The sequence below is a fragment of the Argopecten irradians genome, chromosome 3 (genome assembly GCF_041381155.1).
Source record: "Argopecten irradians isolate NY chromosome 3, Ai_NY, whole genome shotgun sequence".
Classification (NCBI taxonomy): domain Eukaryota; kingdom Metazoa; phylum Mollusca; class Bivalvia; order Pectinida; family Pectinidae; genus Argopecten; species Argopecten irradians.
The window spans coordinates 53,902,812-53,929,181 of record NC_091136.1 but is presented as its reverse complement, the minus strand read 5'-3'; the positions used below and the strand labels follow the sequence as shown (position 1 = coordinate 53,929,181).

The window sequence follows — 26,370 nt, the reverse complement described above, 5'->3', positions numbered from 1 at the left end:
TGCGCAATGGGAATGATTCTACAGTATTTTTAGGTCACAAGTTGAAATATGTAGAGATACAACAAAAACACCAAGAATCTGCAAAACATTTTATATTCATACATGTCATATGACATACGATGGTTTTAATACCAAGATTTCATATGAGACATAAATAAACCATTGTAAGTTCGGATTCGGGTGTATTTTCAATACATTGTGGTCTTGTTGATGCCATATGGTTTATATTAAGCTGGTCTGTAGGTCTAAGGATGCAAGCACGTTCAAAAGAACATCACCTCTTTACCGAATAAGCGATCAGGCTGTTAATTTCAGCCGAGTAATATATTGCATAAACGATTGAAATATGCATAGAAATTTACAAAATGTAATCACGGAAAAATATCAAATTAATACACAAATATTATCTTTTGATTATAAAATTGTTAATGGAGAGGTCTATATTTGACTGTTACAATAAAAAAACACAAAAGGAATTCAAAAAAACAAAATTCAAGTGATGCTTTCCCATTCGCAAACATAACTACTAGCTTTCTCTTAGAAGCCACAAATGAATCGTTGCAGTATGATTTTGTTGTAAATAATGTCATTTGTTTCTAGATATAATAAATGTAATCAGCAATTATTGTTTAGATACAACGCAATCTACAACACAACGTATAAATGATATTTCCATGTTCAACTTTGTACCGTAAATACAACACAAATTGTAAATAATATTAACATATTTAACTACGACATGTAGCGATAAAATAAATATATATTACATTTACATGTTGACCATGGCAAACACACGATACCAAATAATACACCTCAGACCTACACTTTGATAAACATACACGTATAAAACGTCGATAATTAGCAACAGCGGCAATTGCTTGGTTATTGCGTATCATTGCTTCGCCAAGGCCACATATAATTGATATGATATTGTTATGCCAGTGGTCAGACCTATATAACACTACTTTCAGTAGCGCACTGCATTACATGTAACGTCTCGGTTAGAAACTCGCAGTGATGTTCAAGCTGAGCCAACTATAGCAGAGTTTCCTCCCTTTAAACCGAGCACATTACTTCTGTCAGATCACAATAGAACACCCGACATGCATTCGTCGATGTATAATGATTCGTAAGAAAGCGGGGGTATTATTATCAATTTTCAAAAATGCTTTATTACCAACGACTATTTTAGATGTTTAATGGATATTATTATAGGACCCCGTATATAGTAAAGATATATAATTGATTGATAAGATCATAATAAAGGATGCTGTTTATTGGTCAGAGATGAGACCAATCAAAATCAAAGTCTTGATCAACCAATAAACTTCTGCGTTGTATCCATGGAGTATTTCTGTACTCGTCTGGTGTTTGCGCATCTGCTTCAGGAAAGTCTAGATCGAACCCGATGCCACTATCGTTTGTAAATGATCCCGCCGTGTTCGTGCTGCCAGGTGAGGCGCCTAGCTCTATAGAATTTAATGGTGTAATAACGGCTATCTCCTCCACAACTTCCTCTTTTTTGTGGTCCTCGTTATTGAATCGTTCATGAGTTGGACATAGTTTTGTTTTACACCACGACCAAAATCCTCTGGTACAGCAGGACCACGTCGCCTAAAACCAATAAGCAGAGTATCAGGAATGTTCGTTCAAAGCACAAACTTCCTGACATGTGAAGTAAATGAAAATTGATTAAGCAACCTGTAACATTTAATAACATTTGATTTCACTTATAAAGCGACGGGTGATCCTAGTTAATGTTCACAACATATTACCTGTTAAGCGATTGACAAAGTTTTTTTCCACAAAACGCACCGTCTATAAAGTAATAAACGATATAAGCTAGACACAGGAGGAACGAGTTATGAGTACAAACATAGAAAACAAGCTAAAAGCGGACTTAAACTCATAAACACATTTATCCAATCAATTAACAAGTCACGATTCATTAAAGCATTTCTTTAAAGAAAGTTCGTATCTATATTATAAAATATAGGATCTGATAGTTAAGAATCAACATAGATATCAACTACAAGCGTAGCAATGATAATTTAATTCACTCTGGAAGGTGATTGCTCCTGTGTTCTTTACACTGTAATCAGAGAAAATTCTCTCCGGAAATGAGTATCGATATTATCTGTAATTACGCCGTTTGTATTTAACTATAACTGATAAATAATTTAGTATGCTATTATGTTTAATGACAATCTCGGATTACAATCAATTCCTTGAATCAGGCTGTTGTGTAAAATCGCTTGTAGTCGCAGCATGTCTATATAGTTTTCGCGACAGCCTGCTGTCTAGTACCATAAAATATCTGTAAATGGCACGCCGTTCACTACGGGAAATAACACACAGATTGTAGGCTTCAATTCCGCATTAATTAATAAGTTTCTGTTTTATCTGATTCGCTGATTTTTTTAAAACAAACTGACTTTGTACGAAAGTTTATTCAAAAACGAATCAAAACAAACGACATTAAGATGTTTTCGGGTTACAAGGCTACATAAGATAACATTTTATCTGTTCGCCTGGCATGGGGCCCAGGATGAAACAGATGATAATTGTGAGGGTACCGACAGTAACTCACACAAGAGACACAGCATTTGTCATGTTGTGTAGATAACGTAGGAGAAGAATCCCTTATTGTGTACGGAGGCACGAGCCACACTACTTTCTCAGAGAGTTTTAAGATAAAACGGTGGGTTCCTTGACATAATGAAGATGAACCCAAATACTAGTTGATGATCTGGCTGCGTTTAGAGGTTTCTCAAAATACACCCTTGTGGGAACATGTTCCACTCTAACATTAAGCAATCGTACACGCATTAGCTAAAAACCTACTGGAGTAGAAAAGTTGAAATTAAGAAACGAAAGCGATGCTAATTCCTTGTCACTATGTAAGATAAAGATAATTAAGATTGCATTTATTAAATTGTGGGAAAGGCAGAAAGACATTAAGGTCGTCTGAATGTGTTTAGTTAAACAGAACTAATTGATTAGTGAGGTAGCAGAAAAGTAATTAAAACTTTTTTTCTTATGAATAACGATTGAGAAAGCACGGGTAATAAGATGAGTATAGGAGAATCCGACCACGTACCATTAGAATGTTGTTAGATAGCGGATCAATGTCTTAGTCAAACGTTTGGTTAAATAATCCTACTACGTTCGGACATGACGTCTTTTGCAAATTTGTAAAAAATGGTGACACAAGAAAACAACACCTGTTATAATTTGTTGTAGTCTTCCAAATCTCATATTTTAACATTTTGATTTTGACATTAATTTGATCTTGATTTGAAATGCATGATAATATCGGCGACGAGAAAGAGCTGAAATACACTCACTTTTCACCATATTCAACCACAGTCAAGGCCGCCGGTTTTATCATTTTGTTAGAATTGTATTTTTTATTTTATTTCATTTTTGTATTCGGCGGCCAATGCAAATAAACAATTTAATATTTGTGTCCTGTGTCACTTATTTTGTTTAGTGGGGCAGAGGGCTCCAACATTACGTCTGCATTCCCCACCTATCTAGGACATATCGAAGCTAAACTCAACATCATCTGTTTGCGGGAAAGCAAACACAAAGTTCATCTTTATAAAATGAATCAATCGATGGGTTACCGAATTTTACGGTGGCTGGGAGCGGACATGAAATAAATAAAATTATTGCGTGGGAACAAAATATTATTGCGTGAGAACGAATTTTATTGCGTTCGAACGAAATGCTATTGCATTCGAACGCAATAATATTTCGTTCTCACGCAATAATATTTCATTCCCACGCAATAATATTTCGTTCCCACGCATTAATATTTCGTTCGCACGCAACAATATTTCGTTCCCACGCAATAATATTTCGTTCCCACACAATAATATTTCGTTCCCACGCAATAATATTTCGTTCCCACGCAATAATATTTCGTTCCCACGCAATGATATTTCGTTCCCACGCAATAATTTTATTTATTTCATGTCCGCTCCCAGCCACCGTAGATTTTAAACCATAATTTTCACTCTTTTGTTTCGCGACTTTGTCTATACCTGTGCACCAATTACATAACTATGGTCGAACGTAGAGATGCAGAGAGCAAGAAAAAGGTTATACTTACACTACAGCATCGCGATATGCTTGATCTGTTGTCCCTGGAAAAGAAGAGGGACAATTGTAATGATCACCAATATGAGAATAGAATGTCTACGAGAATATTTCTATTTGGTGTATACTCACTTTGGTGGTACACTTAGGCTCTAGTTCACCTTTAAAACTGGCTTTGAAAATAAACGAATGCGCATCTTTTTTATGCGGTTAATCTTTTCCACTGTCAAAAATACACTATCACCCGTGGCTACCAATCAGAATGCTTGTTTGTTTGTTTGTTTGTTTGATTAATTAACGTCCTATTAACAGCTATGGTCAGGATTCTCACTTGAGTTATAATAAAAGAAATATACTTTCCGTTATAAAAGTGCTAAGTAAACAGGTACATTCTATATACTTCGCAAGATATAGTTTTTATACAGAAGTATTAATATCTTTTCCTGTTACTTCTTGTAAAAAAAGTACTCTAGCCACACTAAAATGTTAAAATAAAACGTCAATTAAGATTTTGAAATAAAAACATGAATTTTCGACTCCCTAAAAAGTGTTAGGAGTACATGTATATATCATCAAAACAGCCGCCAACTGACCATTTCCTGAAATTCTTCTATAAAAGCTTCTACAAACAATGAAAGTAATTTTTGACACATTTTTCATATGGAAACTTGCTGCTAATAGAGACCATTCTACAAAAAAACTCTTAGATCAAGGTTGAAACGAGAGATCGGGGAGACAATAAACCCACCAGGGCCTGAAACTAGAGTAGTAACTAGTATAGGTATCTATTCTAACTTTTGTCATGACATTGTTAGGCTTGCCAATAATGTGGATTTATCTAGAAAATTCATCTACAATAAATTTTGTAATAAAATGGTTAAAAATCAAAACATCCAATCCGATCCTTCCAGATAATTAAACGTCATTAATTTTCGGTTTTTATTGTGAGTAATCTTTACTTTATTGCTTAAATAAATATAGAATTCCCATGGCTGTGTACAATCTGTATAAGTAAGGATCACAAAGTTTCCAAGGAAAGGGCAAGAAGAACATCACACATAGAGCACGTTATCTTTTCTTCTCGTGCATCATTACCAAGACAATCTGTCTTTAATCCGAAATTAAATACATTGAATCTCCCCTGTCGCTAACACAGCCAAGTTGACTATGTACTAAAGTATGCACATTTTTGTACATTCATATTTTAACCGCACCGATGTTGAGTTTGGTTGCTGACTAATTATTCTCCCAGCCGTCTTTGTAGTAAGGGTATGTTATCATCATCTTGTCTGTTACATGGTATACTGTAATAGTTGTTGTACTGTGCCGTCTGCAATCACAAGTTTGCTGGTGTATTCGACAAGCAACTAATGTCGTAAAGGAGAAATGATAACAATAAATAACTAATTAAACATTCTATTTTGTAATAATTACATAGAAGTTAATCTTATCTTACGGTGACAGAACACGTATGAAACGTATTTAGTGGAAGATGGTATAAACATTAAAATAGTATGCGCTGTTGTAACCGCAAAACCTCAGAGTTTGGCCGAGTTAGGTGAAATGATAGCCTTGAAGCCGTAGCTGTACGCTAGCTCCTGTTTACATGTTTCACGTGCACTGGGCACATACCATTCTGTTATAATTATCACGCGCTATCAAAGATGTCTGTAACAACGATTAACACATTGTTTTATACATTGTATTACACAAGCGATTCTGCGAAAAGTCAGAGGCTAGGTAAGCCTATCCAAACAGTATTAAATGGAAATGCATTTCTAATCTGTAAAATACAATACTGAATCCAAAAGACTGGATTTCGTAGGTGACTGTATAGTGCATCAGACAAATGTACAGGTATTCAGTAACAGATTTTCCGCCGACTATTTGTAAGACTTTGGTAGACATTGGTAAGCAAAAATGTCAAATTTATTCTTCAAATTTTCAAATGCTTCGTAAAATATTTCAATGGTTTATCACTCCAGACATGTTCAATGTGATATATATATATATATATATATCAAAGAGATATCGACAGAACAAGAAAAAGTCAGATCCTGTTTTAAACATCTCAAAGTAAACTATTAATGTTAGGTGGTTGAAACTAAACTATTAATGTTAGGTGGTTGAAACTATATAGCCCACAATATCTCTACACATCTGTACTGTTTTGAGCCATTATAAGTCACGTCGGGAGTCGGTTGTTGTGAACATGGATAGTAAAACACGTCCATTCTGTTGATTTGGTATGACATATTATTATGTTGTTTTGAAATGAAATATTATATAAAAAACCAATAATGATATTGGTTGCAGCCGAGATATGATACACACATTAAGTATGGTAGTTTTTTTTTGGTATTTATTTAAGCATTAAACTATCTTCCTATGGCATCTATGGTCTATATAGATGCCGGAAGAAGACACTTTAATGCTTATATGTACATCATCAACTCATTTTAGGATCTCTGCATTAACATTGTTTAAGCTAGACCAGGAAAAGCAATATGGAACAGCCGTTTTGACTGTGATCAGTTGACGTCACCACCTCAACATTAGTGACGTCATAATGGTCACGTTTTTGGTGTCAGTTATACCGTCATATACTTCACTTTACCTTGGCTAGTTTGTATAGTAGAAGTGACTAGTAAATGTAAATATTTAAGCATTAAACTATCTTCCTATGTCATCTACGGTCTATATAGATGCCAGAGCTTTGCAGACAATCTTCATAATGCGCGCTAGCACATATTAAGTATGGTAGTTTTATTTTGGTATTTATAACACTATCTTCCTATGGTATCTATGGTCTATATAGATGCCGAATGAAGACACCTTAATACTTATATTTACATCATCAACTCATTTTAGGCTCTCTGCATAAACATTGTCTAAGCTAGACCAGGAAAAGTGTTTATCAACGACGATTTAATCCACAAGATGGAACAGCCATTTTGACGGTGATCAGTTGACGTCACCATGTCAACTTTAGTGACGTCATAATGGTCACGTTTTGGGTATCAGTTATACCGTCATCTCCTTAACTTTGCCTTGGTTAATTTATATAGTAGAAGTGACACGGAAATGTAAATGTATAAATGGGAAAGCAAATTGGACATTGTCTAAAACATGTTTGTTGTTGAATGGAATGGACACTCAAACTTTTCCTGAAAATAGTTATTACATAATTTCACATTGGCCATATCTGGTGTGATTTTCGTCACCTACAATCTCATTGCTTATATTGCGATGAGTAACAGATGGTCGCATCAGAGACGTGATTCCCTGGTACCAAAGACAAAAGTAAGAAACTAATTAAATGTTTGTACAAGAACAGATAGAAAGCTATATAGGTAAGTATTTGCGTGCCATAGTGAAATGAATCTTCACGGAAATTGACATCCCAATAAACATGTCACGTGTCTTCAATATACACGTGCAAATAATGAGACGCGGGAAAGCTTTATGAATGTTTACTACTGTCCCGAACCGGAAGAAGTTCAACGATTATAGATGGTCATTTATCACCGGAAGTTTATGACAGCGTAAATTACCTATCTTATTAGACAGGGTCTCGTCCCCCTAGGTGATGATCAGTAGAGCGCCACCTGGCGGTGATCCATGCCTACCGTTATAACGTGCGATAGCCGGCGTTTTACGTTTTACACGTGTTTTTCATGCCGAGAGATATGCCCGTCTGGTATGTATTAGTAGATTTATACCCAACTGCTGATTAATCGTTTGCAGCATGAAACAAATGTTGGACTATATACATTTTACGTGTTAATCAAGCCTACCGCCTTTTATCATAAAACAGGGCTTTGTATGCATATCCACACTTAGATATTGAGAGAAACAGTTCAGCACGTCCAATATAGAAATTCTGCATTTCTCATCATTTATCTGCGTTCAGTGTAGCGATAACTATATATAAATAGGAGAACAGAGCTACCGACAACATGCTTCCCGAAGGATCCCTACTAAAGTGAACTACGTTCTGAAAAATGTCGATAAATATGTCGTTTGATCGATAAAAATGTTTTTAGATATTCTCAGTGGCAAAAAATAAAGAAAATAAATAGCAAGGTTTGTTGTTTTATCTAAAAGGAGCACATCGGTAAGTTACATTGACTCTTGATGTTTGTAGTTCGTGCAGTTTAAACATTAATCGTTATCAAGTAAATGTTTAAATTAAAACAAACTAAGCATAATGCATTAAAAGCACTTAACTGATTCCGATGCTGCTGTGACTCTGTCTCACATAACAACTCCCCGCTCATCTTTCTCTCCTTCCGTCCATAAACCATCTTGTCAGATTCGGGGATAAATATAATCTCCCAGTTCTACCCACTATCCATCAGGTCTATGTGAGACTATATATAGAACCATCAAAGACTTAATTGAAAGTAAGCCATATGGCTGTTAGTATCTCCAACACGATTCCAATCGAATTAAAATATGTTGGTCAATCAACGAATGAATTTTCCGCAATATAAATATGTTGGTGGTCCGATCGTGTGGCATGAAATGAAATGATGGAGTTAGATAGTAGCTGGACGATAGAGATCTGAGTAAGGCTATGCGTTCTAATGACAGCAGCAGACACGTTTTAGGTACAAACCAGGCAGAGCCAGCCAGCTAATTGTTACCGCTGCCAATCAGCATACCAACACGCTCATCGTAGTAAACAAACCACTTATATGTAGGGCCTCCTCTAAACAACGCCTAAACCTTTTTTGAATCAGTATTGCGGACGTCGACTTATTGTCATTACTACGACCCCAAATTGATTAAAACGGTTAGACGTACATGTACGTATGATTAACATGTGTGTCAGCTTAAACAGCATGATATATTGATTACAACTTGTATTACGGTTTTACACATGTAATTTACTAGGTTACATGGTAAAAATTGATTTACCTTGCTAACAAACTGTACTATGGTACCGGACCTTTCCTGTATTGATTTGTTAATAACCTGGACTACAATAGAAACTCTGTACTTAATCAGTAAGTAGTGTATTTTTCTAGTTGACATGTGAGCATGCAGCATGGTAAGATGAGTCTTGCCACGGTTTTACGATACCAGCCCTGACATGCAATTACCTATAAAGTGACATGTACATTGAAGTAGAATTAACTACAATTAACACCCGAAGACATTATAGCATCGTATTGCTAAAGCCATTCGGACTGGCGTGTAGCCATTTCACTCAATTTCAAATCAGTTTCATCAATATGTCTTACGAAAAAACTCCCTCAAAATGAAAGTGAAAATTACATAGGTACACAAAAGTTCCTTAATTAAAGCTATCTTTTTTAAATACATTTATGACCTATTTTGAAGTTCTGGTAGTTCATGTAAGAAAGTTAAGATTCGATACAAAATGCCTAGTCATTTGCAATTATGACTTTTGACCTATATTTGGTTGTTAATGTTGCTGATGAGCTTCCCTGCCCCGAGACGAGCAGTGACCACATGTTTGACCAGACGTCAAGACGTTTCGTCTTATAATATGCACTGAATCTCATTAATTCCTGTAGTTGATCTTTGTTCGTATTTGTGTACATAAAGTTATATAAAAGTTTCTTTTTATGTGCAATGACACTCCCGGAATAGAGAAAACCTTGCAATATATACGTTACGTTTCATGAAGCAAGATTATATTCAGCCAATAATTTGGCCTTAAGACGGACAATAATTATAATTGGTAAAGTAGATAAATCATGCTCTATAAATTTCCGTCAAAATTATTCAGTAAAGCAACTTTTTCAAAATTCTAGCAAACTTAACCTCTAGAGGAATAAGCATACAGTAGTAGGTGAATAGCGAGTAATAAGTATGGGTTTAATGGCGAATTTACCGAGGGTACTCCAGAAACTTCCTATTCATTATAAGTACAGTTTGACTTCCAAATGACTTATTAATCACATAATACAGCGTCACACAAAATGAAGATTAGACGAACCATACAACAGTACGACAAGGCAATACGTTAATGACTTACAATGCATTAACAGTAGTCTACAATATCTGTCATGTAATCACAATGTTTTGTTTGATACCATATTGAAAAGTGTTCAAGTTATCACAAATAACTTTAAAAGTGTAATTCTTCAAGTTATCACAAATAACTTTAAAAGTGTAATTCTTCGTTGTTTGTTTGCTCTTACAATAACATTTAGCAGGTACATCGTCAAAACCATCTGTACTGGTGGCCCACAATGAGGTTATAAAACCAAATTCAAGATTCCTTGCGCAAATCTATGTTACAATAAAGATTCGTTTCGCTGTGTTGCCGCGCAGCGATAGTCAACTACCTAGTTACTACTGCGCGATAATTAGGCGACGCCGGGAAGCATAAGACGACTCGTGTTTTGGAAATAAACAAGTAATTTATCTTTTTGAAATTTTCTAAGATGTGATAATAAGTGTGGTATTAACGGCAAGTTAATAATGTTTGCGACTCCATAAAAATTATCAAAAAATAAAAGCCGTTTCGGTTTAGATATGCATCTTGAACATCTACATTTGTATATGAGACACCATGTTGAACATTATTCATGATATACGTTGCCGATGTAGTATCACAAATATGCACATTAAAAGATATTATGATATGAAGTTGGAAACATCACACTGAAGGGTGTGATTTCGTATCAAAGCATCAAGTCACCTAGGAAGAGACCTCCTGGTATGTTACACCCATGCAGTTTACCTATCTCTGGATTTGGACCGGGTATCACCTGTTGTATAATATAGACATATACAGCGTATATATACAGTGTACATATATATCACAATGATCAGAAAGGCAGTTTCGTTCTGACTTACTGTGTAGACAAATTCCTCTGTTAAATCTTTAACCCTATCTGTTATGTAGATTATATTTCACTGTGAAGTAACCATACTCACCAGTTGTTAACGAAATGAAGTAAATCACGTTGTTCTGATATTTATTTCAGCAGAAAAGTACCTTACCATATGTACTGTTTTCTTTAAAATATCAGATTTCATATATGGCTCTAAGTAATTAACTTACCTATTAAGTAGAAAATAAACGATGAGAGGAAGAAACACAAAACCGAAGACACAGACAGTGATGAGTATGATGACAACTTCTCCGCTCAATCGCCCATCGTTGGTATCATCAACAATAACATCCCCTTCCTGTGATGTTGTGGACCAATCAGTAGCATTGGCTGCAGTCACATTATAGGATTGTGACGTCATTATTGCAGATTTGATGACACTTATTGGTGGAATCACTTCCGGTATAGAAGTATGTTTAGAACAATATAAATCCCGAAGAGTTTCTAATGCTTTACAATTGAGTTGACATTTCCTTATAGACCCACAAATATCACCAATTGGTACACTTTCCACACATCGAGACAGAATATGTGTTCTCTCCTCACAAGTCAGTGAATTAATCTTCGCTGACCAGGTTCCTCCGCATATGAGATGAACTCGTTGGACGGGTGGACACGGTGCGGTGTCTAGTAGTCGGTCCAGAAACACAGTGGAATTCAGTGGTAATGTGATATGGACAGTGGGTGTCGGGATGGCTTCTTCAGGGTCCAGGCTCCTCCACCTCACAGGCAAGCCGGAACAAATCTGTGCGAGAAAAGTAATCAGAAAAATACGTCAACACTTAGCAAATTATAGTAACATCGGATTCGTCTGGTGTGGATTCAATCTCAACAAGAAAACGCTTGGTTCTTCCTCAGCTTTATGCAGATATTTTAGCTTAACTTTACAGCGCTTTTAAGAGTTTGGTATAATAAAAATTACCGTTATATGTAGCCTCTTTACAACAGTTGTTAGCCTATCTTTGTAATCGTGAAACAACATTTGCACTGTATGGGGTCTTTGGCGTCTTTCGTTAACTACGAATGTGCGATATATAGATCAGTGATAAATCCCAATCTATAATCACTTACTTGTCGTGCATGCATGCAACGGTAACACCCCCCCCACCACCACAAAAAAAAATTTAAAAAAAATAAAATTCTAGGCAAATGTTACTTTAAGTGTTTAGTTATTTATTTATATCAACTATTGGTATGTGTTTAATTTGTAAATTAAAAGAACATTATTTCATCACATCAAATGCACATAAACCGCGAATATTACTTTCCTATGAAAATGACCAGGAAGCCCGAACCAACACAGGTTTACATCGATTTACTCAGATATATTTATCACCGTTTATACAGATGGCTCCTTAATACGGTAATCAAGATGAGGGGTATGGACACCATTAACCAGGCTAATTGTTTGGGCTGCTTGTATACAGTGGTTGACCTGCCACAGAACGGAATGTTTGGACACAGCAGGACTAGATCAGCAGATGCATGGGGCAGATCAGATACAGACTCCGGAACAGCAGGACGGTATACCGTCCAGAGCCACGGAGCTGGTCAAAGATGGAGCCCGAACTGGGATTTTATATGCATCCGATTCTTTTTCTTCTTTTGTAAATGGCAGAACCGTGTACATAGAATAACTTTGTAGGTAGCTGCGATAAAAAGCGAACATTCGGACGCTTCCAGTTGCTGTTATAACGCTCACTAAACTCGAGCACTGTCACTTCATCTAGTTGTTTGAATGGTGTATCGTACTATAGTCGAAACATGGTATTTAGTGTTCTAGACTGTTAAGTGAGCTAGCAAACTGTTCGGGACGGTGTGGTACGTGAAAAAGTATGTGGCTACATGGTTTCAATACTGATTAAGGGGTTACCGACAGAGCGAATGGACAAAGCTAACCAGTCCCATACCATCAGAATCCAGATAAGAAATTCCACCATAACAAAACCAAAAGTCCTGTGCTGGTAGTAAAACCGTGGTCTATCAATGGTGAGATACCGTTATGGACGGGGGCACGGAATCCCATCAGAGTAGCGATAGGGGATAGAAGGCCAGTCACAGGTGGCGATATCCAACGCTAGATTGTCTTTGTAAATCTCCATTGGGAATATAATGGAATGTGGAAATCTGCTAGATCTGTTTGTTATTGTTGTAGTTAACTATAAAAACAGATGTGTAGTTACATTAGCGTTATCTTGTCAACGGTGTAGTCTTCTGATATCCAGAGGTTAATAACTACTAGATTTCCGATATCCGCTCGTAAAAGTGATTGTCATATCAGAATAAGGAACACATTTTATTCAACTGTGCACTCTTTAAAGTGCTTTCTAGTAAATAACCATTGACCAAAATTTTCATGAATATTTTCTCCGCATGCAAAACTTATCTGATGGTTTCCTAGGCTTACAGACTAAATAGTATTGTTTCCTGATAACTTTCAACCAAACATTTTTTTAGTATAAGGCAAACATCTTAAGGTTGCATAGAATTCTTGTGCTGCACTGTGTGTCGATCCGTATGTAATCAACTGTGCAAGGTATGTTATAAGTTGACATATAAAATGGAATACCAATGCTAGTAGTTCTTTCTAAAACAAGCGATGTTAATGAATGTTGATACGTATAAAGTTTGTTAGCAGTTGTAACTTCAATAAAACCAATATCTATTTGATACATAGAAAGTAACCTTATTGTGTTGAATATTAGCATATTAATCTACCCTGAGTATTTTAGTTCTAATATCAATATCAATATACCGGTTTCTATCTGATATGACTACATTTGAATCTGGTAGCCAGTCTTGGCTGGAACATTCATTTCACATGTTGTGATGCCAACATACGATAATAGGAGTTTAATAAATATTACATAACCTATGTTTTGGTTTAGATTCAATGGTGTGCGTTTTGCATGCAGCTGGATGTTATCAGAGGAATATAGTGCTTGGAAATAAATTTCTTACGGAAACATCGTTTGTTTCTTTGGTTATTTTGAAAACATATCAAAAATAATTTGTTATACACACGCTATTTCAACCACACATGTAAGTTGCCAATACTCTCGGGATGTCTGGGAGATGTGAAGCTATATCGACTACCAATCGAGACATATCAGTACCTTTAGACAGCAAACAATCAACCGCGTATAATGGGTATTTCTCGTTCATTTTATTTCTATCTTATTATTCTACCCAAATATTTTGGCAAAACTTCAAGATTTGATATTATAAAACGCATTAAATATATATATAGTGATATATCAAAGGGAAGAAAGTGTTGACTTTATGTTCATTTAACTCGTACAATATTGTTAGAACAGGTTAGTGGCAGGTTCAAACTCCGGTTTCAACGCGGCAATAAAACACGTATTCTGCATCGTTAAGGTCAAACAATCAAAGCCGCAAAATGTAAATATTTAGAAATATGATATGATTTCAAGGTTCATTCAAATGATACGAAACTTATAAAACACCACCTAAGCAATCTCATTTGAGATAATCATTATGCGTGATGGACAAGTATCTGAATTGGATTCATCGTAAAATATCAAAATCTTTGACGTTTGCACTTGAAATATTCGTTGATGTTTTTCCTGAATATTGTATTTGGTCGCGTTCCATAACCTTTGAGTTTAGACTTAAGCCTGATACACGTGGGAACAATTCCATGTTGAAATCTGATTTGTTGATGTTGATACTGGCACGTCTTTTGTACAATTGTCTTATGGACTTTCACTGAGACTGTACGATACTGTACTTTGAGTTTGGTACAGATGTTTTGAAATCTGTGTATATTTGGCTTTATGCAGTTTTGTCTGGTAAAAATGTTAAATACAATGTCTCTATCTCGTGATCGTGCAAGTTATGTAAATATGACTTTAAAATGGCTTGCCGCGTATTAGCGCTGAATGGCCATTTGAAGCAGACATTTGTTTGCACATTGGCTGTACTGTATCAGTTATGAACTTTGCACTGATATTAAAAATAAATGAGTTGAAGTATAAGTAATTGAATTTTTTATTTTGGATTTATCATAAGTTGTAAGTACATTGTAAGTCTTAGAAAGTGACATACCTATATATGTCTTTATAAAGTGATATATCTTTATAAAACAATATACATTTAGTATCAACACAAGACTCATACCGTATGCCTATGTCCACAAAAATACGAAATATGTGTTTGCGGAGAATGAAAATTAATTACAAATATGCGTGAACCAATCTTTAACTTAAATGCAAATACCGAATAGATATTTGATTGTAGACATATGACGTCTGTGTATGTACCAAATAAAGCAGGTTATGGCCGAGTGACAAGGGAGATACCTATGTTCTATTAACACAGTATTGGTGATGATGGACGTCTTCTAAAGAGCTATTGTCGGTGCCATGGTTACATATGATCAGTTGACTGTTGCAGACTATACATGACTGACATCAAGTGGTTAACTATATAAATTTAAATAATTTAAATGAAATTTTACAACCACATTTTTTCTTTAAAAAACAGACGGGAATATCAAATAACGGTACAAGAAGGAACGAAATAAGAGAATGTTGTGAGAATGTTTTGAACACTATGCCAACAATCCGTAAAGTCCAGTATTTCAGGGTAAAACAAAAAAAGTAGGCCAAAAAGCACAACCAGTAAATGCAACATCTTTCTTGTAAAGCCAGAGATATCCTTTGGACGGCCGTAACGTATTTATGCGTAATTATTCATTTGCCCCATTTCATGCACCCTTCTGGAGCCCAACTGAGACCCTTAAAAATAGATACTAGTTTTTTATGTTCCTATATAGCATGTCAATTCGGTCATTGCATTAGTGACGTCACAAATCACCTTCGAACATGCCCAAATAAGTCAAAAATTGAGGTCTCTAATCCGGATTTTAGTGTGTGCCCGGAAACCTGTCGTTGTGAGCTTAATTATCAAGATACAGACATGCAGATGGTCTTCAACGACAGAAGAGAAAATAGAGAGCAAGGAAAAGGAGAGGAGAAAATATCACCGATAAAAAAAAAAGTCCCACGCGCAGGTTTCTGCCTACCATGACCCGTGCGTGGTGACCTTTAGGGGACTTCCGGTGACTGTTTTTGCTTGTTTGTAGTGTGTACTGTTTGTTATCGTGAAAATGGCATCAAACCGAAATCTATATGCAAACTGCTTTCATAGATGGCATTTGTTATAACCTACTATCACAATTGAGTCAAGTTCGAATCCTGCCGGCCGTCGAAAGGATATGAAGCATTATACAAATGAACGATAGCGCCACTCGCATTACTGCGACCAGACATGCTTAATTTGCAGGCACGTAAGACAGAGTTTTCTATTCCACAGATATTATGAATCGACTGGATGTAGCTAAGTTAGAGAATAGTTCAAACAATAAAATTATGGCATATTGTCGATACGATACAATGACGATTTGTAAAACGTATCCTATATGTTGAATAACATAATAAATTATGTCTGCGATTCGGATAACACAATACTTATTTTAATTTTACACTCCAGCCTCGTCGGCAGCAAACTTCCGAAAAGGCATGTATATATTGTTTTAAATAAGATCACACCAAAATATGTGCATACTAAAGACAAATGATCGATTGAGAAACCTGTGTACAAACCAAACCAAGGTACAACAGCGACTTCTTATTGATTGAGATTAAGTAAGTTATGTTGATTGCAGGTAAAGTCCATTCAAAACATGCAACATTGATTTTGATTCCAGATCTTGCATTTCAAGGGAATCTAGATGTGTATGCATTCGTTCGAATCAAAACGAGTCAGCATATTAGATTTATTCGTGAAAATAAAATATCTACTTATGAACTTCATTTACAAATTTATGCTTACTTACCCCCGAGTCGCAGAAATGTGTCTGTGGTGTAAGAGACGCCATGGAATGTTGAATATGAAGCAAACTAAAGCAGACGACAGAATACGAGATGCTGACTATGTCCGATGGTCTCATCCCCGGACTGTGATCATTCTTCTAAAGCTGGAACAAACCAAAAAACTGTATTACACGGGGAAAACCTTACCCTAAAACGTTGTGGTCACCATCATTATGTCCCCTAGAAAACTTCTGCTATGGAGGGAAACAATCAACCGACATTTTGTAGGTGGATCATTCTGATATTGTTTCCATGACAAGGATCTTATTGTAAGAAAGTCCGACTCACGCCAAATGTTTGCATCTGGAACTCTTTGTATAAACCATATGGCAGTGACATGTCCGTGGATATTCCCTCCTCAGAACCATTGACTTAACTGCTAGTCAGATACATTACAAACACGACTATAGATCTGCAGTATAAATAACAGAAATGACTATAAATCTCTTCTATATTGCCTGACTGGCAATGAAGCAGCTTTTGTTGTTCATTGATAAGAATTCACAGAAATACAGGCTCAATGTGGTTTTTGTCCGTTTGTTTACCACATACGCCGTTTAGAAGACGTACGAAACGAAAGTAAACAGTAACAGACACTACATACGAAGAGTCTGGGTACACCAAGTACATGCATACCTGCACTAACCTGCTTGTCTGGCATCAAAAGAACTGAGTAAATCAGCCCGCACGGCTCGGTCATCGAACGACTTTGTGATCCACCTTACCGTAATGGACATTTAAGAGCCCTCATGAATTATCCACGACCACTTGGCAGCCACAATAGATCTAATCTAATCCAATAGTATGCGGACATGACCTGAACTCACCACTTTTATGCGTCCAATAACCCAATCGTGGAGGTTAACATCTTATAATAGATTTATATGTGACTAATTACGTTTGAATATTCCGTTAATGAGGTCCCACAGTATTAATTACTTTCTTGTTTTAACTCAGCTGAAGGACTACATCCTGTACCGCGCCTTCTCCTCCAACATCCTGATAGGTCTCTCTATATGTGTTCTAATGACGGTACGTTGTTTAGGCAACTGTTACCACACGTGTCACATAACCTATTGTTAGTGTACATATGTGATTTTGTTTAGACATGATACATACATTTGTCTCAAGTCTATATCATCTTTTTCTATTGATCAGTTTCGTCTGAAACTATGGATTAAATTACGCAAGTCTAGTATATTCAATCATTATATTTCATATCAACATTTCACATTTAAAATTAAGTCAGGTAAATGTTGGCATATAATGTTAAGATAAATAAGTTATTAAAAACTGGCAGATATCAAGCATGCACATTTTATATTACAATTAACAAACCACTAATTATGAAGCTCTATAAATTCTTACTTTAACTTTGCAAAACGTATAACACAGCTTTGTTAACAATATTACCTGGTAACAATAGGGACTGACTTGGGACATGATTAAAATCACATCAATATTGCATTGCTTCCAAATACAGTTAGAATAGGTAGGAAGATAAACGTAATTGGCGGGGGGGGGGGGGGGGTCCTCAATATTTTATAACAACCCCCCCCCCCCCGCACCCACAGGAGATATTTTATATACTTTTTTCATATATCATTACATAAATTCCTTGTTCACATTTATAGACAGTGGCGTCGCTAACAGGAAATTAATGGATACGCTAAGTTAGCGTACGAGCGTCGGAGTCTCAATATGTTTTGGTGTCCGGAGTAACTCGCGTGAAAATAATACGATTTTGAATAACAGAGATGAGTTTTACAATGTATTTTGATGCATTTAAAATGATATTTGTGAATGTCGTCAAACCATTCTGCAACCCTGCTCGATCTGAACATATCGGACATTTTTTGAAATAATATAATCCCTTGATGGACATTTTTAGTTTAGTTCGTGTGTATTGAATTTTCAGTATTAAAGGTTTGAACATTATGTGCTTGAACTTTTTGGAAACGTGCAGCGCAGCGGAAAAAAATCTAAAATTGAAGTACGAAAAATGTGCAGGAGGACCCTTTTTTCTTTAAAATGTGCATTTTTAGAACATTTCACTCGGCGAAAAGGGAGAGGGGGTAAAAAAGACATGTTTGCCCTCCCCATCCTGGGGAAGGGGGGGGGGTGTAAGGGGATACGCCTTTGCGTATGGAAACATGTACTCTTTGATTGTCTATTAACAAGACATAAGCTAGTGTAGGTGTTGTCCACGAATTAGTAAGTTAATTAATTTTCTATAGGAAATTGATCTATATGATAAATGTACTTTTATTACTGAGAATACCAATGGTAACTTTATATTTGGTCAACCAATAATCTGCTTTCGTCATTTTTGCGCTTAGAAGTGACTAACTATTCCATCTCACGGTATATGTGAAGGAATTAATCCAAAACGATAACTGACAATAACTGATAACACAATCTCGTGTTGGAAAGTTCTGATGTTTGCCTACGGCTAAGATTGGAAATCTGATTAGGTCGTTATCATAAGAATTGATCAAATGGATGGACGGATGTATCCACATCCGCTAAAGTAGTCTTTACATAGGGATACGAGGGCCTGTGGGATTACATAGAAAGACATTGCCAAGGCAACACTTTTAGTGACATTTAACGTGCAAGACTAACCACAATGGTAGGCCTAATGATATTAGCTCGGCAATAACACTGGGGATGTAACTGTTGACGGTGTTAATATGACAGGCCAAAGTTTCAACAAGCTCTGGAGTTAGTCCAAAGTCAATCATATCTGTAATTAATTAAGGGCCCGCAAATACACCACTGATTGAAGACACATAGACAGGGGTTAAGACCGGAGATGTTCGCCAGCTTACAATTGTCACCTGGGAAAGTGGACGGATGCATAATGACCGGAGATTGCAAGGGTTGTGCATTAGAGGGACAATCACTGCCCAGTAGATTTATTCCCAAGGAGAACCTTTCTGTGGTTCATCGGAAACCTTATCGCTTGTAGGTCTGCCTACAGGAAACAATATCATATAGTAGATCCAGTGTGTTGGGTGAGAACCTAGAACAGGGTCGACAGGCAAGAGTTGGGGCCTAATTAGACATTGGCACCATTGATGGACGATACCTTAAAATAACTCCGGAAACCTGTGTAATATATCGCCGTTACAAGATGGTAAACCTTCCCAACAATTAAAGCTTTTCGTCTGAGAAGGCTTCATTAGGCGCCGTTTGTGTTGTATAGTACTGAGTGCCAGCTCAGTGGTAATTATCTTGATCATACCTCTATCGAATCCTCGTCCAAAATCAAATTATCTGTCTGACTAACCTCCCGAAACACTGCTCGATGAACATTTATATCAAATCTTTGCTTCTTTTTCAGTTTCAACGAAACATAGCATCAGTTATTGAATGTTATCAATTAAAAAAAAAACTTTGACCGGTCAGAGTTATACCGTCTATATCTGCATGTCATGGCATCGGGTTATGATCCTAAACATGCCAGGCAATAATGACAGTCAAATCCTAATAGATCATAGTTTGAAAAAAATCCCTTCTTTGTGTGATGAACAATTTATATTTTAATCGTATTAAAATGTAATAGAAATTAAAAGTACTAGACCAAGGCTACCTGCAAATTGTTATCTTATTGTTAATTGCTACATGATAAAGAGAAAATGTGATATTGATCTTTGAGTTTGGATTCAGTTTGCTTAACGTCCTATTGAGAGCCAAGTTAGTTCCGCTTTATGCAGTGCGAATATGCATGTAGTGATTGTGCGTGGGTTTTGGAAGAATGTGGTATTTTCATACTTTGCTCTTTTGTGATAACCCTTGCCTACCATACTACTCAAAATGCTACACCGAGACGGCCATGTATTAGGTCCCTAATGCAAATATAATGTCAACAATGACATGTATTAAAGACACCATAGAAACTATTGACGTGAATCAGACTTTGTTCTCAGTGAAGTAATTATCTCTAAAGGAGATTAAAGTCGCGCCATTTTAGAATTTTAACAACTTTATCGTCCACACGTGAGACGGTCGGCTGCTCATCCAGATGGTAAAATCCCCTCATCATTTAAACGTCGAAATAACCGTGACTGTAGTGGTCCCTGCGCGAGAATTTTAATGCGAGTGGGCATTAGTATGTTTAATTAATCCCTTGGAATGGTTCGTGTATTGGAAAGGCCGTGCCAATGGCACAAGTTCAACTTCCAGGGCTGACGTTCGAGGAGAAGTCTTGGAGATGTTAATAATTTAAAGATGACAAGCGCCCATCTTTGATTTATAATTCAATTCGACAGAACTCCTATTCAAGGGAAGCAAGCGAGAAAACTAACACACAGAACAAAATTTCGATGTTTGCCAACATGATTTGCTATGGAAACTACAGCGGTAAATTTTAATCAGCGAATGCAGTGGATAAGATAACTGTGGATAATTCTATAAACGTCTAAACTGAAGTGTAGCAGTCCTGTTCCTTCATTGATAATGTAACACTAGCAGCGCACACCGGTGGGTTGAAGAGGCAATATCAAAGATGGCACTGTAAAACTAAGTGACAAGAAGGCGACCATCTGGCTACACAAGTAATAGAATTAAAACCTTGTTCCTTCCCAATCTCACTCTGTAAACTGTCAAACTGCCATATTGATTGTCGGTTCTAAATGGAAGTGGTTACCACGTAACCAGAAAGGACACACTACACATTTCAATTAAACGACCATTCCACTACAACACAGGGGATCTTCCGAGTAGACATACATGTACTGAGTAAATTCCAAGTGATGTCCGAGTACATTAATTTCTCATCTACTACTGTCAAATCTCCCTACTCATCAATCTTATCAGGAACAAGTACGTTAAAGTTTCTTATCGTCTTCGAGGAAAGATTTCTGTGATTAGAATGGGAATTTAAATAAGATCTCAACAGACGATTGGGCTCATAAAATGATGAAGTACAGTGTATATTTGTAATCTAGCACTATTGGCATAGATCTTAAAGGGACATTTTCTGTATCACCGCGTTTTCGTCAATACAATAAGATATCTTACTCATTATTGAGTTGTTCCGACGAACCATGGGTGATTTTGACACTGTTTGAGTAGTGTTTTAATTACTCACATAGATTCATCCTCTCTTAGAATACATGATGGCCATTAATTTATTCCGATGGCCGGAGAGATGCTGGTCATTTCATTTTGAGGACATAGAAGTAATTAAACGTGGCACTTTATCTCCCCTAGTAATGGCTAGATGGCCTGGTTGGCACGCCTCTGCTGATAAGGTGCTCACATTTTGCATAATAATGTGATTTGTTGATTTTCTCGAGCTCCTCTGTTCACACATAGAGATTAAGATGATATTTGTCCGCGGGAGAAATATAATTGGATGTCGGGACTGACCACCGTGGAGGAAGCCCTGGCACGCCTCGGGACACTGACCATTATATATAGCCATGTTACCTCCAACTGACCCATGGCACAAAAGCCTTGTCTAATACACACCCAGTAGCATCATCAATCCAGCCAATCCTAGGATCATTTTTCTTGTAACCATCGACATATCCCAGTAATAACATGTGAATAAATCCAACTTGTCTTCCATTATAGAATCGCTTAAGTTGTCAAATGACAAACCTTTATGTATTGTTTTCATTATGTTTTATGCATTTATGCATTATGCAAATAAGATGTAATGTCATTAATGAACATCTACGATGTCTGGAGTTAGGAGGAATTGCCAGACTGATGGCATGCTAATCATTAGGAGTCTTATTTCTGAATAGTAAATATTAAATTGCGTTATGAAGATAAAATGAATAATGTCGACTGGGTTTAGTATATAGTATTGCCTTTTATGCGTAGTTATATATGAATGCGTACTTTTCAACAATTTATTACATTTAGTCATATGTTGATGCGTAACTTATTTATGAGAAGATATTTATGTATCGAGTTCAGTTCTTTAATTTTGAATGACCGGTAAAATTGGTCTCAATGGATATAGATTTACTAGCTTATGCGTTCTATTTATATACTGATACGTGTACGGTTTCCGTCTACATTAAAGGCCCATGACCTTTCCGGAGAAAAATATAAAGGTTTCTTAAAAAACATTAATAACATCAGAAAATGCATACCGATGAACTAAAATAAGATTACAACACCAAACATATGCAAGATTTCCTGCGTAATATATGAAAACAGTGGAGAGTCGATTCGCCGTTTTGCCGTCTGGCGCAGTGATAGTCAACTACCCGCGCGGTATTTAGGACGAACGGCGGGAAACATAATACGACCCGCGTTATGAAAATAAACATTTTATTTATATTAATCAAATCGTTCAGAAGGTGATGATAAATGTAGTATTAACGCTAAGTTAGTTAATAACTTTTAAGACTCTACAAAAATATCGATCTTGTTTTACATTCCCATTTTAAAAATTAAAAAAAGCCGGCAAAAAAAAAAACCAACCAGAGACGATAATTTAATTAAATCGGAACACATAAGGCTATTGGTATGTAAAATTTAACCATTTCTGACGACGTTCTATGTTTATATATAATACATTTTATATTTTTGGTGAAAATTGACATAATACATAAGGTTCAAATGATTCCTTGTACAAGGAATAACCTGTTATTCGAAAGCTCTGTATATAATTTGTTTTTGAATTATCAGCATTTACAAACGTGCAGTATTGATTTAAGTATGTATACATGCTGGATAGTATTACTATATGTATTTAATCTAAATATACGTGGATCTACAGTCAGACACGAAACGTGCAGTAATTAATTAGAAAACTCATCTACAAATTACATCACGATTGACTTACCTAGATAACTTTCCGACACATCATTACACGTGCATTGCAGAGATATCCCGACGGTCTGTATTGTTTATGTTACGATGTATCGGAGCCCGGCAGGTATCTAACAGCTGTAGCACACACAGGGGCCGTGTCACAACAACATTAACAGAATCCAACAGGTTCTCGGTCAGTACACTCTATCTACTATAGATTTACATATCTCCGATTCCGACAGGATTTCTCCGAGTCTAAGACAATTGTGACTTTCTCTTAGTCTGTTTTGCGTCTTTTAATAACTAGACGTTTTCTGGTGTCATAACTATAAATAGAATTCCGTATTGTGTATTACCAGTAGTTACAGCGTCTGACTCCGTAATCTGGTGATCACACTTAGTACTTTCTCCTACTGTCAGGCTCCTACTGGGCGGCGCGCCTCCCACTTTCGATTCCCCTTATCGAACAAGCATCTGGTTGGGGGAAACCGCTGTAATCGGAATTCCAGATAATACTGCTGAGGCTGAAAGGTGACAAAGGACGATTCGCAGAAAGACATAAGAATCCCCAGTTCTATGTTAATCATTCCGCGAACCATGCAAGTCGGTAACAACAGCACTGTGGGAATGACATAATATACAAATATACTACGAATGAATCGTGACGCTTGATATGTGTGAGGCCCACTGGTTCTGACGCCAATGAAGACACCCAAACCTGCCTGTCTAAACACTATACATTATCGTCTAATGAGGAGGAAGTGACTTACTGGTCTTTGTTGAGTACCATGAGCGTCAACTAATTTCACCGTTTTTTTGTTGTATCGAAATACATCATTTTCTACCAGATCAATGACAATATAATGTTCAGCATGTTCTGCACGTACTCGTTGGTTTTGACCTACCCCGAATGCCATAATCATAGATCGTATATACACAAAGTGTATATGAGAGCGCTGTCGGGTTAGAAATAAAGCAATGTAACTGCAATTCAAGTAAATGACCAAACATATCTCTCTATGCGTACAACACAACAGCTACACAATGAACCTACTGTTTCTTGGCAAAAATATCAGCTCTATCAAACTACGTATCCGCTGTTTAAGGTGACTCCGTCACGTCTAATTCCGTGTTGTTACTTGGGTTAAATGTGTTATGCATGTCAGTTGTACTCAAAATATTCTGAATGGGTTTGAATTCAACAGAATCATAAGCACGGTGATTGATGCATGCTATTTCACATAAAAAAGCAAATAGTCAATTTCAAAAGACAAAGAAATCAATTCGTTTTTTGTAAAATTGGAGCATACCAATAGGATCGATTTACATAAACAACAATGATAATTACCCTGGGGAGCGTTCAGTTTCCATAATTACCCGGGGGAGTGTTTAGTCCGTGATCCCGACAAAGGATCTACGATGTTACTCGGTTCGTTGAATAAAAAGGTCTGTGACAATGTAGAGTGAGAGTGTTACTGCGCTATTTGGCTGATATGGGACAATTAAGGGTAAAGGGGGATACGAAGCATGGACGGAGATGTCGGTTTATCGATATGTTACATTGGAATAGAGAGACCAACAATTACAAACTGTTCATGTGTAAAAGTATCATGTCGTGGTAGAACATACTAACTACTGTATACTTAAGTTTAGACTTATGGTACAATAAGGAATTTATTCCCGATCATAAAACTATGCACATCAACAAAGTACATGTATATACTCGAAACCACAACGCTTTTGAGTTTTCAAAATAAAATAAAAAAAAAAGGCAGTTGGCAAACATAGAAACCAATATTTCAGTTTTCGTGTTGCTCTAAACTGCTTTATACAATATGTAGCATGGCAAATCATATTTAACATACAATGTATTTAATCTGTTCAATATCCCGGAGAATAGTGAATATTGAGAGCTAAGAAGTAATCTTTATCTAGTTATACATATGTATCTTAAAGTGTTTGCTTGCTGACGCTATATAAAGTGGAAACACACAGTTAAGCAAATGTGTCCACGTTATGGAATATTCAGAAGGTTGTATTACATAAGAAATCTTTGCTGTGACTTTCCGGAAATATCTACTGTTATCACACCTAGTCATTCGATACAAAATGTAAATATTTAAACCAAAAATAGACTTACCAATAAATCTGTTTCTCTATATAGCTGATCGATACTCCCAGAGTTCGGGTCTCTCTAGTACTGTAACCCCTTCCTAACATCTGTGGGAACCTAAAATACCGTATCGATTTTATTCTTGGAACACAGCTGGATATTTCTAGGAAAGTTCCAAGTTAGTTTTCTAGTCAAGAAACTGCACAGAAACAGAAGTATGCATATTATGCGGCAAACTCATAAAGGTGTCACAGCTAAAAAAAAAAACAATGAATGTTTGGCTACAACAATTTCATAATTTTCGTTTTCCAATGATTTTCATAGATAAGAATTGGTTTTTATTTCGATATAACAAATTACAATCTAAAACATTTTTATATGTCAAATCAGATGATGAGTATTTCTTTCGAATGTATCTACGCTGTAACATCCTTAATATATCATTTAAACTTCGGCGTGTCCATTGTATTATAGTACAATTACATTCATGTAACAAATTTCAAGAGTAGACTAATTGATAAATGATATATTGATATTACACCACGTACGAAGTTCTATATTTAGAGCACGTGCTATTCATGCTGTTTTTCCGAGAAAG

General features: G+C 36.2%; 1 protein-coding gene across 7 annotated transcripts; it reads right to left on the bottom strand.

Annotated features, from left to right (window-relative positions):
- Positions 1-76: 76 nt before the first annotated feature.
- Positions 77-25,887, bottom strand: LOC138319072 (uncharacterized). Of its 7 annotated transcripts, none has more exons than XM_069261976.1 (5): positions 25,800-25,887; positions 16,843-16,983; positions 11,150-11,724; positions 4,118-4,151; positions 77-1,614 (listed from the first exon to the last, which is right to left on the bottom strand). In XM_069261976.1, the coding sequence occupies exons 2-5, from the start codon at positions 16,954-16,956 to the stop codon at positions 1,282-1,284; spliced, it is 1,056 nt and encodes a 351-aa protein (XP_069118077.1). In that variant the 5' UTR covers positions 16,957-16,983; positions 25,800-25,887; the 3' UTR covers positions 77-1,281. The 7 variants fall into 7 exon arrangements, with proteins under 7 accessions (XP_069118077.1, XP_069118073.1, XP_069118080.1 ...); XM_069261972.1 differs by lacking the exon at positions 25,800-25,887 and adding an exon at positions 23,691-24,589; XM_069261979.1 differs by lacking the exon at positions 25,800-25,887 and adding an exon at positions 17,778-17,858.
- Positions 25,888-26,370: the final 483 nt, after the last annotated feature.

What these genes read in the sequence shown, in the direction of transcription:
- LOC138319072 (XM_069261976.1), bottom strand. Translation starts at nt 16,956, where the DNA reads ATGAGACCATCGGACATAGTCAGCATCTCGTATTCTGTCGTCTGCTTT. An exon ending in CACATTTCTGCGACTCGGGG is followed by an intron (nt 11,725 to 16,842) that starts GTAAGTAAGCAT and finishes TTTCTCGCACAG; the next exon opens with ATTTGTTCCGGCTTGCCTGT. An exon ending in GTTTATTTTCTACTTAATAG is followed by an intron (nt 4,152 to 11,149) that starts GTAAGTTAATTA and finishes CTTCTTTTCCAG; the next exon opens with GGACAACAGATCAAGCATAT.